The sequence below is a fragment of the Triticum aestivum genome, chromosome 4B (assembly GCF_018294505.1).
Source record: "Triticum aestivum cultivar Chinese Spring chromosome 4B, IWGSC CS RefSeq v2.1, whole genome shotgun sequence".
In the NCBI taxonomy this organism is placed as follows: Eukaryota; Viridiplantae; Streptophyta; class Magnoliopsida; order Poales; family Poaceae; genus Triticum; species Triticum aestivum.
In genome coordinates, this window is record NC_057804.1 from 84,393,019 (window position 1) to 84,410,851 (window position 17,833).

Consider the following 17,833-nt stretch of genomic DNA (forward strand, 5'->3'; position numbering starts at 1 on the left):
GAGGATCTAGTGTTCTGGTCTAATCGCTGCAAAAATGCTGTCAAGCAGGCCCTTCTAAAGGACCGGGGCACCATGTTGTATCATTTATCTGCGAGAATTTAGCTTTCATCTGCTATTTGTCAGGGGCTAACCCCTTGTAATTTTTCTTTTTCTTCACCCTATGTAACTACCTGAATGTTGTCATCTCTCCCTGGCTAATATAAATTCAGGCTGGCGTTCCCCGTCAAAAAAATGCAAGTATTTCATCCGGAAAAGTAAAACGTCAGCCGAATGGCATTATCGGTATATTTTTTTCGAAAAATAATCTATCCTGCATGATCGGTAACAAGATCTCTCATCATGTCTCCTGAAAAAATGGCGAGAGCCAGAAATAGAGAAACAGAAGAGAAGGAAACGGGAAAGGCGGCATCATGAGCCACGGATCGAGGCATCGATCACCGCCAGCACCATTCCGCACCGGCCCGAGAGAGAGAGAGAGAGAGAGAGAGAGAGAGAGAGAGAGAGAGAGAGAGAGAGAGAGAGAGAGAGAGAGAGAGAGAGAGAGAGAGAGAGAGAGAGAGAGAGAGAGAGAGAGAGAGAGAGAGAGAGAGAGAGAGAGAGAGAGAGAGAGAGAGAGAGAGAGAGATCCTCCCCGCCGTCGGCCATGGCGCGTTCGAGCGCGGACGACATGGAGCTGAAGCGCGCGTGCGAGGCGGGCATCCTGAGCAAGGAGAAGGCCCCCGAGAAGGTGGTGATGTGCATGCGCGTGGCCAAGGGCCGCAGCAGCGGCGGCACCTGGGCCGGGAAGGCCGGCAAGCTCGCCTCCCGCCACAGCAACATGGCCAAGGCCCGCGTCCTCGCCGTCACCAGTCAGCACCTCCGTCCGCCCATCCATCCTTCTCTCTTTCATATGCATCTTGTTTGATTCCCCTGTGGCAGCCAAGCCGAAAGGGCAGAAGACCAAGGCGTTCTTGCGAGTCCTCAAGTACTCCAATGGCGGAATCCTCGAGGTGATTTCTCACAACAACCTAATCAATCAATCAATCAATTGGTTCGATTTACCGAGCTGCAGGAATGTCCGACCGATTTCTGACATGACCCCCCGTTGATCGATCATCACTCATCAGCCGGCGAAGGTGTACAAGATCAAGCATCTCCACAAGGTGGAGGTCGCCTCGAATGATCCCAGCGGATGCACCTTCATCTTGGTACGCGTCATCATCATTCCTCACGATTAATTACTTGCTCCCTACCTGTCTATCTGTCGACCTCTTGCTTTCACTAAAAAACTGTGCGTATGCAGGGGTTTGATAACCTGAGGAGCCAGAGTGTTTCCCCTCCTCAGTGGACGATGCGCAACAAGGACGACAGGTGACGCGTCGGCCAGTTCGTGTATATGTTCACCATTCTCTCTAGTTTTCCATCCAGTCATTCGTGTCTAAGTCTTGCAGGAACCGTCTGCTGATGTGCGTTCTCAACCTGTGCAAAGAGCTGCTGGGTGGCATCCCCAAAGTGGTTGGCATGGACATCGTCGAGATGGCTATCTGGGCCAAGGTATGCTGCATGGAGATGATCAATTTCTTACTCGACTCACAAGTCCACTAGCATGTAGAACCAATTGACCACGTTTTTGTTGAGCTTCTGTATGATGGCCTTGACTTGTACTAGTATTTCAATGAGAGAAATAAATAAACTCAGTTTTTTTTTTGCGGGATGACAATAAATTCAGTTAGTCGTGCTAAGTTTTGCTGACGACCTGATTTCCTAGAGAGAGAGACAGAGAGAGAGAGAGAGAGAGAGAGAGAGAGAGAGCATTTGCTGCTTTCGTGTCCAAGATCTGGAGTCCAAACAAGTCCTAAACACCCCAAAGAGCAGGCTCACGCATCCGAGCTCCCGCTGCAGTCGAGCTCATTTTCGCTATCCAACGCGGCCATGGCAACGGCGCCAGGGCAGAGCGGAGTTCCGCTCGTCGCGTGCTGGCCTGCTGGGCTTCCCCTAGCCGCCGCCAACCAAGGCTGTGTGAGCCATGGGAGCCTCGTGCCTTCCCTGTTGCCACTGCCTTCAAGCTGTTCGGCGAAATGCCCAGGAGATGAAAGCAATGGAACGACTGATTGAGTCGCATCTTGCAGACTTTGGGAGTCATACAGAGGTCATATTCACCCGGTCGAAGCCCGTTGACCTTTTTCCAGTGCTTCTTTTTCACACAACTTTTCGTGTGCTACATTTTGAATTTTGAAAAAAAAAATTATACTGTGTTTTATCATGAATAATTAAGTGTTGGACTAGTCTAGCCTGCTTTAGACTGCACATATGTTTGAAGTTACCTAAGACACATCATCCATGGTCCTCATGTTCAGGGCAAATAGATCAACACAGTCTTGTATATTAACCGGTACCATGACTGTTTTGCCCGTTCAACTCTATCGAGCACCTAACGTTTCAGACTTGGAGCTTCCTGTATGATATTGTATAACACGAGTTACAATATTAAACTGCAACGCAGGAGAACACTACAACAAAGGCCACGCAGGTGGCCTCGAAAGATGGCCTCTTTGACTCAACTGTGCTAGAGCCTGACTCGCAAGTTGCTGTAGAAAATGACCTGGTTTCGCAAGCAGAGGAAGAGGACATTGAGGCTCTCCTTGGCACGTAAGTTGCCGAACTGGTAGCGCCATGCTTGGACATCTACAGCGCACAACAAACTTCTATGTTGCATGAAAACTATGATACTGATGCCAACATTTTATCGGCGCAGCTATGTCATGGCCATTGGCGAAGCAGAGGCGTTTTCAGAAAGGATGAAGCGTGAACTTGTAGCTCTCGAATCTGCAAATGTTTATGCCCTTATGGAAACAGAATCTGTTGTGGAAGAGGTATGTGAGCATTTTCCGCTATTCTGTAAATGCACTCTCATCATCTGCATCCCAATTGGAGCATTGCTGTTCATGCAACGTCAATTCAGCATCTGAGTTTTTTTTGTGGTACAAAAAAAAAACTCAGATGCTGAATTGACGTTGCATGAATAGCAAAAATTCAGCATCTGAGTTTTGGCTAGTTTAACCTCGTATTGATATGAACTTGCACATTTTGCTATGTCTCCCATTATCATGAGGTTCCTACCAAAATTTTAGTTATTTTTAATTCCGCATCTACTTTCAGCTTATCCTTCCTTGGAGGACCAAATTAGTTAGCCGTATACACACCTCCTAAAAGTAGTAATGCTATTTTTCCATCATCTCATTAGTAGATAAAGCTCATCCTGATTTGCTTCAAAAGATTGTTCACAGCAGGTTATTTGACATGGCAATGATGCATACAGTAATTGCCTATTTTAGCATTACATATATCGCCAGATAAGTGTGCTCAGAAAATTAACCTGGGAAACATAACAAGTGCTCATACTGTTTTTCACCCTTCGGTTTAAACTTCTTTCAGGAGAATAGATTAAATTTTTTACATCCAAGGATTAACTATTTTATTTATTTTACCAATCATTTCCATATGATTATTGTTAGAAGCCACATTTGCAAGTCTTAGTTCTAAACTATTTTTTATGCATTGTTACACATATTACGAATCAGAGAAATTTGATGCCTTACAACTTCAAGTTTGGGTTCTACAGGTATTGCAGGGCTTAGAAGTAGCTACCATATGTGTTGAAGATATGGATGAGTGGCTTGGCATTTTCAATATCAAGCTCAGGCATATGAGGGAGGATATACAATCTGTAATTTTTCTTACCTCTAATAGTCCATTTAATTTCATAATTACCATAAGCTAAAATTTAATTATATTCACAGATCTGCATGTTCACAGCTTTGTTTATCATACTCACCTATAGTAGCATGAATTTTAACCGTCAGTACCTAATTACCTATATGATAGAGTTTCTTTTTTGCCTTAAAAAGTAAATATCAAGGAACCACAACCATTGGGACGAAGGTTTCAGAAAACCAAAACTATTGGGCTAACAGATAAAACCCACCCAAAATGCCCGGTTCAGCTCAGTTGACAGGGAATCTGACCTGCGGGGCCCACCATCCAGTGCAACATGGTGAAAAGAAGGCTCTTGGGAGGACGGGCTCACCGGCGCGGGGTTGGAGTTATTCAAGGACGAGCCCAACGAGCCGTCGATGGTGCTAGTGAAGGACAACATGATTCTGACGTATCACTAGGTCATGTTCGTCGCTCCTAATGGAGGACATGCTGACCACCCACCGATGAGAGGCCGCTGTTGCTCCTGGCGCAACCACTTTTCCCATAATTGGCTCCTCCGCTTGCTGATGCAGCGGCTGCGGCAGAGGCAAGGGTGCCTCTCGCACTCGAGCTTGTGGGTTGTGGCCGTGGTCTTCTTCATCAACTTGGCTGACTAAGGTGTCGGGCTTGTCATTTATGTGCTGCACACCTGCACTGGGTGGCCACCACCGACTACCGGGCCAGTTCCAATCTGACCCAGCTGTTCGACCTTGTCTGACTCAGCGCGTGACAAGGCAGAATCAGCTCACTCTTCTCCCCACGTATGCACTGACCGGTAGCCGGTAGGCTCCATGGGTTAGATTCCTTGTTAACTGAGCTGAACCGGGCGAGTTGAGTGGGCTCTCAAACCTTCATCCCAATAGTTGTGGTTCCTTGATATTACTCTTGAAAAACAATAATGTGGTTTTCTTTTCACATATATATTTGGCACTAGAATTTTGAAGTCATATTTAGCAGCAAAGCTACTGAAGATAATTAGACTGGATTATAATATCCAATTGTTGTTTGAGAGTGAGTTGTGTTAAGCTTTATGCACTAGCCAACACAACCAAAAGTACGAAGTGACGGAAAGGACTAGGCTAGGCAATCTACATATACACTTCAACACCCCCTCTCACATGTGATTAGAGGTATGGCTCAAGAGGTCTATACGTGGACAGAAAGGGGGGCAGCAACAATTTTTAGATAAATTGCGAAAGCCAAGACTTGAACTCAAGACCTTAGCTCCGATACCATGTTAAGCTTCAAGCACCAGCCAACACAACCAAAAATCCAAACTGATGGAAAGGGCTAGACAATCCACATATACACTTCAACAAGTTGAAGTGAATGATTTGAATATTTCTTTCATCAACTTGAGTATAAGCTTCACTATTTCCTTTGTTCGATTTTCCAGATAGAATGGCGTAATAACAAGTTGGAAATGCAATCTGTAAGTAATGTGGCATTAGGCGAGGAGCTAGACAGATTGCTTGTACTCTTGCAGATTCCACCTGAGGTGGGCACTGAATAAGCTTGTTACTCTTGCACTATATCCATCTACAGTTTGGTGATTACAATATTCATGTGATTAATCATGTTGTAGTATGAGGTGTCATTGACTGGAGGCTCATTCGATGAGGGAAATATGGTCAAGAATATAGAAGCCTGTGAATGGTTAACCAATGCTATAAAGAACCTAGAAGCGTCCAATCTGGATCCATGCTATGCAAAACTGCGTGCTGTATGTTTCTCTTTTCCTTGTGTCATAATTTTCTGTCTTGATGATTATCTTGTCAGGTTTTTCTTTTATAGTTATATTTCATTATTATTCAGATTAAACCGAAAATTGTCATATGAAATAAGTCCACTGTCTGGTAACCTCCCACTGATCTGGAGCACATGAAATACATCTAGCAGAGACTAGGAGAAACTTACAGCAAACAAGCTGACCTCTTTGAAATGGAAGGTTCCTGAAATGATATTTACTGCAAAGAAAACTACGCGAACATTTTAGAACCGCTTCAAAAGCTGCGCTGTATATATTTTTTCCTTATCAGAGTAGATACAGTGTTCGGAAACTAGGCCTGTTGAGTCTGGTATTCAGTTCCTTTACAAGTCAAATACCTTTCTTAACTTGTTAGTTAATTTTGCCATGAATCTAGGGAAACAGCCTCTTGCAGAAATGTAGGGAAAGGCTGTGTACTATAGACCCAAAGTGGTCGGACCCTTCCCCGGACCCTGCACAAGCGGGAGCTACGTGCACCGGTCTGCCCTTTTCTTAGTTAACTTTGCCATGAATCTCCAGTAGCGATTGTACATTCTATCAACATGAAAAGTAGCTGAGGGTTTACCGATCCATGGTTTTTGAGTTATACATAATTGACAAGGTGCAATGTCTCCAGTTTTAAAGATTACCAAAACTAATATTTCTCAGCCAATGTGCATTTTCTGTTGAAATTCATACAGGTTAGAGAAAAACGTGCAGAATTTGTACTTCTAAAGTGCACATTCGTTCGGCGAGCATCAGAATTTTTAAGGAATTACTTTCCAGGTTTGATTGATTCTATGCTAAATGATAAAGACAACTTCACTCAGGTAAAACCACATCCAATAATTGCAATGAGTTTAAATTTTGGATCAAAAGAGGACTTGTATGAAAATTTTATAGACACTTGCAGAAAGGGCAACTGCAGAGGCCTGACCATGCTGACATGAGGTACAAATGCAGGACCTATGCTCGTCTTCTACAGTTCATCAAGGTTACTTGCATGTTATCTTGGTGTGATATTATAATCCTTCTGCAAATAAGGAATAATTAGTTTACTTCATGCTCACTTTATACTACATTTTTGTAGAGTCTGGACAAAAGTTGTATGATTCCTTTACGGAAAGCTTACTGCCATTCTCTGAACTTGCTAATTCGACGGGAGGTAAGGTTCTTTCTGTACTTTCTCAAGTTGTTACGTGATTATATTTCAAGACACCGATGCGTTGATTTGGTTGCTATGACCATGCAAAAATAACAACTCTGTTTAGCCATTTTGATAAATAAATTTGACTGTTGATCTTCTGAGAGGTGTTATCAAGTAACAATCAAGACTTTTCCATCGAGACTCGTTCTGGGCACGCCACACGCTGCTTGGCACTTGGGGCCCTTAACCACGTCTGCAAGACCTTAACTTAGCCAATTAATGCATGCAACACTTGACTCGTTTTCAATTAGCCATGCATGCTACGTACATTAACAGAAAGGGATGGAGTACGAGGGGTTACAGGGGTTAATCGGGGCTAGAACACGTGCTCCTCCTTGGTTATAGCGTTTTGCTGCTCCTGCCTAACAAAGCGAAAGGGATGGAGTACGATGAGCAACACACTCATCCTAAAAAAATGATCAACTCATGACCATCGGTGCATGGAGGGTTCGACATTCAGCCCACCCCAGAGGGTGCAGGACACTGCTTCCCCTATAGCACGTATGTCAGCAATAACATTTTGATTACTTCTTCAACTAGAAGATACCCCGCGCGTTGCTGCGGGAACTTGTTGTGATTTTTCTTAGCAGTAGATAGGAAAAATATGAACATTATCACAGTACATTATTATGCCAAACTACTTCAAGAGACAATATTTAAACCTATAAGGCTTCTGGGCGACCCATCTTCGCGAGCGTCCCTCGATTTTGCGGCGTTGCTTGCATTCGATGATGCCTGGTTGGGTCAACGCTGCAGTTCTGCCGTTTGATTAGCAAGGAGAAGAAAGCATGCAATAGGGGTACATTGCGAAAGCTTCTGAAATTGTCCATACAATTAACTTTTCCGTTGTGCGTGCAAACAAATTCCCTACCCTATTTCAGAATCATCGTTCTTTTCAGGGTCCATTCTAATTACTATGAATGGCTATATAGTAAAGAAGGTCTTCACTTGTCAACTACCCGGAACAACAAAAATATGAAATGACTAAAAATATTTGAACTTAGCTATTGAGCAAAGTCACATGCAAATACCATGAGGAAACCATAAATATGTCATCTTGAAAAATCTGCAGTCAAAGGAAAATAGCATGTTTTGACGACAATATTTATCAAAGTAGTTGACACATTGTTATGCAATTGTAAAAATTGTGATGAGACAAATATGTGTACTTTTACACATGCAAAGATGACAACTGGATCAGTCAGAAGTTATTAGTTGGTTAAGTGTAATTTTTATTAAAGGTACATGCTACTGTACTACTTTTTGTCAGATACATGAATTAGACTTGATGCAATAGTTTTTGGATGCAAATTGTGTGATCGTCTTACCCGCAAAAAATTAAAATTTGTGCGACCGTGAAAATTTTATTCACATCAGCTGAAACATTAATGTTAATGAAAAAAATATCATAATAACCTGGGATTACCTATTGTGAGCCATGTGTCGGATCCCCTATTGCACTGCCATGTCTTTTGGATAACCTGCAATATCTCATCATGGTTTAAACCTGCAATCTTTTGGATAACCTGCAATGAAGATAAATATGGTTTAAACCATGCACTTTTTTTCCTGACTGTGCCAAAACAGAATACGAGTCACAATCCAAAAAGACAGTGTCAGAATGCAGAGCATAATTGTCAATTAGATATACCCAGAACATTGACTGAGAAAAAAAATCGGCAGCTCAATTAACTGCTAGATAGTGTGGCGGTAAAGCAGCTAGACAACATATAGGAGTATTGCGAAGAGGGGGATTTGGACGAAACCTGATACAGTAGGCGAATTGAAACCAGACTTCTGCGATGGATAGGCCTCGAGAATCATCCCATCAATCATGCGTGGTACCGTGAGTGGGCGACCGAGGCAGCAAATTCATCCTATCAAGGAAGAAACCTGTGAATCAGAAATTATGCTCGGGGTGGAGACAGACCCCATAGAGAAGATAGAGACAACACGTTGACTTGCCGAGGGAGAAACCTGGGAAGGGTGGAGACAGATGCAATAGAAAAGGTGGAGAAGAAGAAGGGGGTGGCTCACCGGGGATGATAGGTTGAGATTTCAATCGAGGGGGGATGGTTGCAGCCAGCAGTTGCCGCGGAGACGATGGTAGGGGCTGCTCCATGTACCACTGCTTGAAGGCGAGCAGAGCTACTATAACGAATCCATCTGCTACTCTTGCTTGGAGAATATGTAGAGGATGGAGCAAATTCATCAATCCTTTTAGTACTTGAGTGGACATCGGAGAAGATGAAGAGGAAGGGTATCAAACTAATAATGGGGAAGACAAAGTGAAGCGTACAGGAGAAGAAGGGTCCGTGGAGATGGGAAAAATCACGGGAGATTATTAGCAGTGACATGGTAGACCGGAATCAGACTGATTGGTTGGTTTTGTAAACTGAACGCTGATGTGGCACCATGCTGATGTGGACATTGTGCATGTTGAGAGAATTGCTAGTAGTGGGGACCAACTTCTTAAGAATGTAAGATTGGTGCAACATGCCGCGAGAATCCGTGTCCATGGGTACGGGACTGCCTGCAAATGCCTGCAGTGCATCCTTTCTCTATGTTCTACCAAAAATACTGAGCCTCAAAGTTTCTGTAACTTCATTAGCAATGCTAACAATGCTGAAAGAACAATCGACTAACTCGGTGACCACTCACACATCTCAGTAGCAAATAGCCTATGGGCAGTTAAGCTCCAGAAAAGCAAGCTTCTTCTGTAAATGCAAAGTGCAATCTTAGTTCTTTTTCTGGGTACCTTACCGAGAAAATTTAAAAAATGGACATGACATGTGCATTCTTTTTGTAGACCCGTGAATATTCTAATGAGCTCCGAAATAGTTCAAAAGCGTCAAAGAGCAGCACACCATCGTTTGAAGGTCCTGCAGGTGTAAATCAGCCAGCTGGTATTGCAGATAGTCCTGCAGAAGCGTACTCCAAAATGATTACTGCCTTTATTCCTCTTCTTGTCGACGAGGTGTCTCTATTTCTAGGCATTTTATGTGAAATTTCAAAGTAAGTCCTGTCATATTATTAGAATTCACATGTAATATTTTTCATCATGGATGTCTATGATGTAGAGCTTGTTCTTGGCACATTTTATGTGCTTCGAAGTTCCTACATCGGATGGTTCAGATAGTGATGAAGATAGTACTCCGAAAACTTCTGGATCCTCTGGGAGTAGTGCCAAACCAAGTTAATGAATCACCGACACTCAAGTTCAACAATGTTTTCACGATGATAAAATTGTTCTTGCTTTTTGCATGATATAAAACTATCATCTTACTAAAATAATTTTCCAGGTAACAACAGTTCAGCCGATTTGGGAGTGCTAAACGAGTGCGTACAGGAGATGCTAGATGGTATTCAGGTTGATTTTCTTGTCCTTTTCTCTTGTAAACATTGGCGACATGGTTTTTACAAAAAAATGAGGAACATAAAGCTGAAAGTTGAGCTATTCCAAGCGTGCAGGCTTCACATGTTTTACATGCCATACTTTCAGGAGGACTTCTATGCTATAGTTGACTGGGCATTCAAGCTAGATCCACTGAGTTGTATACCAATGCACGGCATAACAGATCGTTATATTGCTGGTCAGAAGGCAGAGGTTGCAGGATATGTTTCGGTGCTGCTTGATGACTTGGAGACAAGAATAACCATTTTGTTTAGCAGGGTCTGACACTTTGACTCTATCTCTAGGCAGAGATCTGTTGTGCTCCCACTTTGGAGCCTCTACTTTGTTCTTTACTGTTTCAATTTTCTTGGGCAGCACAGTTCGTTGATGATGCCTGTTTCCAGATCGAAAAGTATGAGCGTAATGTAAAACAAGTTGGAGTTGTGCCATATATTCCCAGGTACATTGTTATTTGTTTCATAATACTTGTAGAATCCAGGACCACTGGCTTGCTCAACATGATGCATAGCTTAAGCCTATGATATCCATGTAGTTTCATTGTTTCCTTTTATATAGGTTTTCTCAACTTGCAGCACGAATGGAGCAGTATATCACTGGATCCAGGGATCTAGTTGATCAGGCATATACGAAAATTGTAAGTCCTTACTGCAATGCGGAGCATGTATTTCTTAACGAACAAAAAGAAAATTTATCCATGTACAAACTCTGTTAGATGATAATCAATGTTGCATCTTTTCAACATACGCCAATATTCTACTAGTCAGGGCTGCAGTTACGCTATCAACCATGTTCCTGGTTTACGTAATATGTTGATGTTTCTGAAATAGGTGACCATTATGTTTGTGACTCTGGAGAAGATTGCTCAAGTGGAGCCCAAATATGTTGATATTGTACTCTTGGAGAATTATGCAGCTTTCCAGCACAGGTTCTTCTCCCCTTTTTTTTCCTTAATTGGTGCGCCTTCAACGTACAACATTTCTCAAGAGTTTACACTTTTATTGGGATGCTTGATATCTACTCATGATTATCCAATACATGGTGGTATCAACAACTGATTAACTTGTCATATTTGATCTGATATACAGTCTATATGATTTAGCGAATGTTGTGCCAACACTAGCCAAATATTATCATCAAGCCAGTGAAGCTTATGAACAAGCTTGCTCGCGCCATATTAATCTTGTCATATATATTGTAAGTTGTTTGCAACTTCTTTTGGTCCCATAATACCTTTGGCTATGTAATACACTGAGGCATTTATACTACCACATTCCAAAAAAAATTCATTTTTTTGCATATTTGTTTCTTTCAGCACTTCGAAAAATTATTCCAATTTGCTCGGAAAATCGAGGAACTGATGTACAACATGAGTCCTGAGGAGGTAAGTAGTGCCATTTGGCCCTTCACTTCAGTTTGAATTTAATATCATTTATTTATCATAATTTCCAAGCTGCATTTTCTCTGGACCTAATTCGACATTGCTAATATTGTTCTGTGCATGTCTTGATCAGTTATCTATTCTGGCCAGAAAACCAAAATAGTTATATGTCGCCACCAATAGTAACATGAAATTTAATTATGTTTTTAATATAAATAGGAACATAAAATATTAATTATTGATGCTTTCCAAGTGAAGCATTTTATTTTTCTAGATTCACGTACCAAGTTGTTATATCTAAAATATCTTATGTGCAAAATGTTGCTAACATGTGTTTGCTTCCGAGACATACACATACATTCCCTCACCTGAATATTTATAATGCTTAAAAATGTTTACATACTCAAGGTGTAGTGCACAATGATCCTTTTGCTAATATAATTTTTTCCATGGATCTCTCTTATGACATGATTGTACAGATAGCCTTCCAAGTTGGAATGTCGAAGGTAGATTTCCGCAAGATGATGAAGTCCAGCCTAACTGGTGTATGTAAAGAGTAGAATTGGTTTTCTTCTATTCCCTCTTAATTATCTGAAATCATTTCAAATATATTCTTTTGTTCATATTCCTTTTAATTTTATGACAGCTGGACAAAACAATCACTGCAATGTATAGGAAACTACAGAAAAATATAACTGCGGAAGAGTTGCTACCTTCTCTATGGGAAAAATGCAAGGTATTCCATCTTCTTAAATTTTAAACTAAAAGATGATCAGGGAATCTCTCCTCCACTGAAATTTGCAAAGTAGGAGAAACATGGTTCCTTTGGATAGATTGCTTGACTGAAATAATGAAAGTGTTGATCAGTGCCAATTCCATATTGATACACGTTAGTTCCATATGACCTGGTGCATTTGGTCACTGTTGGTAGTGAAGTTTAGCTAGGAAATCATGAGTAGTTCATTCCGATTAACTACGAGTAATATGTTGCTAATCTTTGCTCGGTGATCCGTTGGTTGCAGAAGGAGTTTCTCGATAAATACACAACCTTCCTCAAACTGATTGCCAAAATATATCCCAACGAAACGGTGACATCTGTGAATGAGATGAAAGACATCCTAGCTAATCTGTAGCAACTTTGCTCTTTTGTAAACTTTACAAGGTAACTTTGTGCACTTCGATTTTGGCTTTTGTATGCTGCTACTTATTGGTATTTTTTATGGAACTTATTGGTATTAGCTGTTCTTTTCTGTATGGAGTATGAATATTAGTAGTTTTTTTTCCTGGTTCAATGGATTAGATTTTCAGTTATCTCTCTCTTAGATATAACATGTAGAGTATATTTATTTTACAGAAACATTTGTCCAGGTGTTCCGGCTATTCGTTGTAGAGAGGAATGAGCGGATCTGGTTCGAGTCAGGGGCGATTGATGTTGGCCGACGGCATGCTTCACCAACCACTCAGTGCTATTTAAAAGTATGTCTAAATTAACCGCAAAAACGCTATTTTGTTTTGCCCAATGATCAAATGTAGTGCAGTGTTCCTACATTCTTGCACGTAAGTATGTAATAAGAATAATAGAAACAATACAACGTAGATTTTGAGAAATCGTAGGTGTCTGCATATATTTTGGTTTGCACATGAACATGGCACCCTCTGCATATGTCGGCGAATGCGCTTGCTGAATTATTTTCACAAATATGACCATATGTTACTCTGTGGTTGATGACCGACATATTGTGGTTGAAAGTTGTCCCTGAAAGAATATATCCTAGGTTGCTTATGGAAAAACACCAGTTATGTATTTCTGTGTAGCCAAAGATGGTTCGGAAGTTCTGAAAATGGCATGAGTTAAATGTTTAGTCACGAACAACACTCCAAGGCTTACCCTACCATCACTATCAGAAAAAAAAGGCTTGTCCTACCTTGACGCACGTAGGTAGCCACAAGAACAGGACCTTTTGGTAGCGCGCGAAAGCAATATGATAGAAAATGTTTTCATCATCGTAACCACATAGAAATTATGTCTGTTTTGAAAGCTTGAGCCCCGGGAACTTTGTCGTGAGATGCTTGGCCGGCATTGTCCCACATGCTTGCATTACTTTTCTTGGGACTGGCATGCCCGCCTCATCTCCAGGAAAGCGTCCCGGGAGAACGGCGAACCCTAGGGTTGCGGCCACATTTCCTCGCTTCCCTCATTGACACCAGGCAAAACTCACAACGCGATGAGCTAATGTAGGGCTCCTCCTTCGCTCGACACCAGCATGACGGAGCTGGATAGTGTAGCGCTCATGGCGGAGCATGGGCTCCGGGGCGGTGGCCTCGGGTTATTTCAGCGGCATTGTGTTGGGATTTAGTGTCGAAGGACTAGGGGTGGGGGTGAACAGTCCTATAAAAAAATACTACACCTTGTTTTAGTAGTTCACATTTTCTGAGCAACAACTTTCTAGTAGGTCCTTAGGAGCACTTAAAAAATCAACTTCAAAGTGTATGGCTGCGGGAAAAGTAACATGGGCTCAGCGATGTATTTCCCATGGTCGTATAGTTGGTGCTATACTAGTCCCATGTCGATGGAAGCTTCGAACCAATTGGTTCTAGGGTCACTCGGGGATCCCGGTTGTGTTGTGCGCCAAGGGCCCACTAAGCACAACCAACCTTCCACCATGGCATATCGACCTCCAGTGTCAAGCATCACTCAGGCGTAAATCTTAATGAAGTAGGCGATCTTCGAGTCTTTACAAACTCTTGATTCATTCACAATATAGTGGATGAAGGCTATCAAGTGACCCCCATGAACTCATAGGATCCCCCCCCCCTCTCTCTCTCTCACACACACACAGAGAGACGAAGGATGGGGTTGGTGCAAGAAGAGTGGAACACTCAGGAGTAGGTGTTCAAGAAATATGACTGTTACCTCGAGACTTCTTTTATTGTCTTCTTCCCTTGAGACTCTCTAGACTTGAACGAAGTGGTTGTCGAAAATGGAGTGAAATGGCATGCTAGTCTATTTGTAGAGCTCACCACAAATATGACCATTGACTTGAAAAAGTAACTAGCTCGAAGGCACTGGAGAAATAATCTTGGAACTACCACACACATTAAAAATTGAATGGTCAGAGCATATCTAGAAAGCATCACTTAAAACACAATACTCGGAAGTACTGGGTGAAAGAATAACAAAGGTTTCAGATAGCAAAAAGGTGACTCTTTTTTGCGAAAATGGAACTGACTCGAAAAAGCCAGGTAAAACCAACATCTAGATATTTTGTAGTAAATAGAGAAGTTCTCAAATGAAAAACATGGCACGAAAGCCAAGGTCACAGCTAGGAGATACGGGGAGGATTTTCTTGGGAGCACCAGCCCTATACTAGGACTCTACAAAAAAGAAAGCACGATAAGGCTTAGAAGCGCGGAGCTAACAGAGAAAGTTCCAAAGAAAACTTGGCTCAGAAGTATGGAAACAAAATGACGTGTAGTTCAGACATGGGAAAACATGGCGGTACCAAAAAGACATAGTTGAGTGGCTTGAGTGGACTCTTTTAGGATCTTTCGCTTGAGAGTTTGTCTTGGAGTTCACACCAAAGTACATTTTCTTATGCCCCTCTTGATAGTACGGGTGTCCTACACTCATCGTGAATCTTGGATTCAACTATGAACCTATAAATTACATTCTAAGAGCTTGATATAGACAACATATTGAGAAGTTGGAGGTAGGGGTGACCATTGACATTCCACTCAAAATATGAGGACTATTTTACGGAAATAGACTTGATAAAATGTCACCCAATATGGGTATTTAAGAGATACACTTTCAGAACGACGATCTAGATGGTGGTTAGGGATACAATATAAAGATGCTCTACAGGTATCTTCGAAGGTGTTTGTTGGGTTGGCATAAATCGAGATTAGGATTTGTCACTCAGAGTATCAGAGAGGTATCTTTGGGCCCTCTCGGTAATGCACATCATATGAAGCCTTGCAAGCAATGTGATTAATAAGTTAGTTGTGGGAGGATGCACTATGGAACGAGTAAAAAGACTTGCTGGTAATGAGATTGAACTAGGTATGAAGATACCAACGATCGAATCTCGGGCAAGTAACATACCGATGACAAGGGGAATAACGTATGTTGACATTGCAGTCCGACTGATAAAGATCTTCGTAGAATATGTGGGAACCAATATGAGCATCCAGGTTCCGCTATTGGTTATTGACCGGAAAGGTGTCTCGGTCATGTCTACATAGTTCTCGAACCCGTAGGGTCCGCACGCTTAACGTTCGATAACGATATGTATTATATGAGTTATGTGTTTTGGTGACCGAAGGTTGTTCGGAGTCCCGGATGAGATCACAGACATGACGAGGAGTCTCGAAATGGTCAAGAGGTAAAGATTGATATGTTGGAAGGTTATATTTGGACACTGGAATGGTTCCGGAGTGTTTCGGGGATTTTTCGGAGTACCGAGGTGTTACCGGAACCCCTCCGGGAAAGTTAATGGGCCTCATGGCCATAGGGAAGAGGAGGAGGCAGGCCACATGAGGTGCCCCCCCATAGGAGTCCGAATTGGACAAGTGGAGGGGGTGCGGCCCCCTTCTCCTTCTCCCTCTCTCTCTCCCTTCCCCCTTTTCCCCCTCCGGAAAGGAAGGGGGGTCTGAATTAGACTGGGAGTCCTAGTAGGACCCCCCCTTGGGGGCACGCCCTGGCCGGCCCTCGCCTCTCTCCCTCCTTTATATACGGGGGTAGGGGGCACCCCAAAGCACATCAATTGTCTCTTAGCCGTGTGCAGTGCCCCCTCCACCGTTTACTCCTCCGGTCATATTGTCGTAGTGCTTAGGCGAAGCCCTGCGCGGATCACTTCACCAACACCGTCATCACGCCGTCGTGCTGACGAAACTCATCAAATCCTTCGTGCCTCTACTGGATCAAGAGTTCGAGGGACGTCATCGAGCAGAACGTGTGTAGAACTCGGAGGTGTCGTATGTTCGGTACTTGATCAGTTGATTCGAGAAGACGTTCGACTACATCAAGCGCGTTAAGTTAACGCTTCTGCTTTCGGGCTATGAGGGTACGTGGACACACTGTCCCCTCTCATTGCTATGCATCTCCTACATAGATCTTGCATGAGCGTAGGATTTTTTTGAAATTGCATGCTACGTTTCCCAACAGTGGTATCAGAGCCAAGTCTATGTGTAGATGATATGCACAAGTAGAACACAAAGAGTTGTGGGCGGTGATCGTCATACTGCTTACCACCAATGTCTTATTTTGATTCGGCGGTATTGTTGGATGAAGCGGCCCGGACCAACCTTACATGCAACTAGTTTTGCATAAAGGTGGCTCGCGGGTGTCTGTTGCTCCAACTTTAGTTGAATCGAATTTGACTGCGGCTGGTCCTTGTGAAGGTTAAAACATCAAACTTGATAAATCACCGTTGTGGTTTTTGTGTCGTAGGTAAGTACGGTTCATGCTAGAAGCCCGTAGCAGCCACGTAAAACTTGCAACAAACAAAGTAGAGGACGTCTAGCTTATTTTTGCAGGGCATGTTGTGATGTGATATGGTCAAAGCATGATGTGATATAAATTGTTGTATGAGATGATCATGTTTTGTAACAAGTTATCGGCAACTGGCAGGAGCCATATGGTTGTTGCTTTATTGTATGAAATACAAGCGCTATGTAATTGCTTTACTTTATCACTAAGCAGTAGCGATAGTCGTAGAAGCAATGGTTGGTGAGACGACCACGACGCTACGATGGAGATCAAGGTGTCAAGCCGGTGACGATGGAGATCATGACGTTGCTTCGGTGATGGAGATCATGAGCACAAGATGATGATGGCCATATCATGTCACATATTTTGATTGCATGCGATGTTTATCTTTTATGCATCTTCTTTTGCTTAGTACAACGATAGCATTATAAGATGACCCCTCACAAAAATTTCAAGGTATAAGTGTTCTCCCCGAGTATGCACCGTTGCGAAAGTTCTTCGTGCTGAGACACCACGTGATGATCGGGTCTGATAGGCTCTACGTTCAAATACAACGGGTGCAAGCCAGATTTGCACACACAGAATACTCGGGTTAAACTTGACGAGCTAGCATATACAGATATGGCCTCAGAACACTAGAGATGGAAAGGTCGAACGTGAATCATATAGTAGATATGATCAACATAGCAATGCACACCATTGAAGACTACTCCATCTCACGTGATGATCGGACATGGTTTAGTTGATTTGGATCACGTATCATTTAGATGACTAGAGGGATGTCTATCTAAGTGGGAGTTCTGAAGTAATATGATTAATTGAACTTAATTTATCATGAACTTAGTCCTGATAGTTTTTTG

The 17,833-nt window shown here is 42.5% G+C and overlaps 1 protein-coding gene across 4 annotated transcripts; it reads left to right on the plus strand.

Annotated features, from left to right (window-relative positions):
* The first annotated feature begins 561 nt into the window (after positions 1–561).
* On the plus strand, positions 562–13,206 carry LOC123091159 (exocyst complex component SEC3A). Of its 4 annotated transcripts, none has more exons than XM_044512570.1 (26): positions 562–848; positions 919–989; positions 1,107–1,187; positions 1,283–1,350; positions 1,431–1,533; positions 2,483–2,628; positions 2,735–2,852; positions 3,602–3,706; positions 5,132–5,233; positions 5,321–5,458; positions 6,184–6,312; positions 6,396–6,476; positions 6,573–6,647; positions 9,499–9,666; positions 9,770–9,884; positions 9,992–10,059; positions 10,192–10,362; positions 10,464–10,543; positions 10,660–10,738; positions 10,932–11,029; positions 11,190–11,298; positions 11,417–11,485; positions 11,962–12,027; positions 12,129–12,218; positions 12,505–12,644; positions 12,851–13,206. In XM_044512570.1, exons 1-25 carry the CDS (start codon positions 644–646, stop codon positions 12,613–12,615), a joined length of 2,646 nt encoding a protein of 881 aa, XP_044368505.1. In that variant the 5' UTR covers positions 562–643; the 3' UTR covers positions 12,616–12,644; positions 12,851–13,206. The 4 variants fall into 4 exon arrangements, 3 of the variants coding, with proteins under 3 accessions (XP_044368505.1, XP_044368506.1, XP_044368504.1); XM_044512571.1 differs by having other exon boundaries at positions 10,488–10,543; positions 12,837–13,206; XM_044512569.1 differs by having other exon boundaries at positions 563–848; positions 12,837–13,206.
* Positions 13,207–17,833: the final 4,627 nt, after the last annotated feature.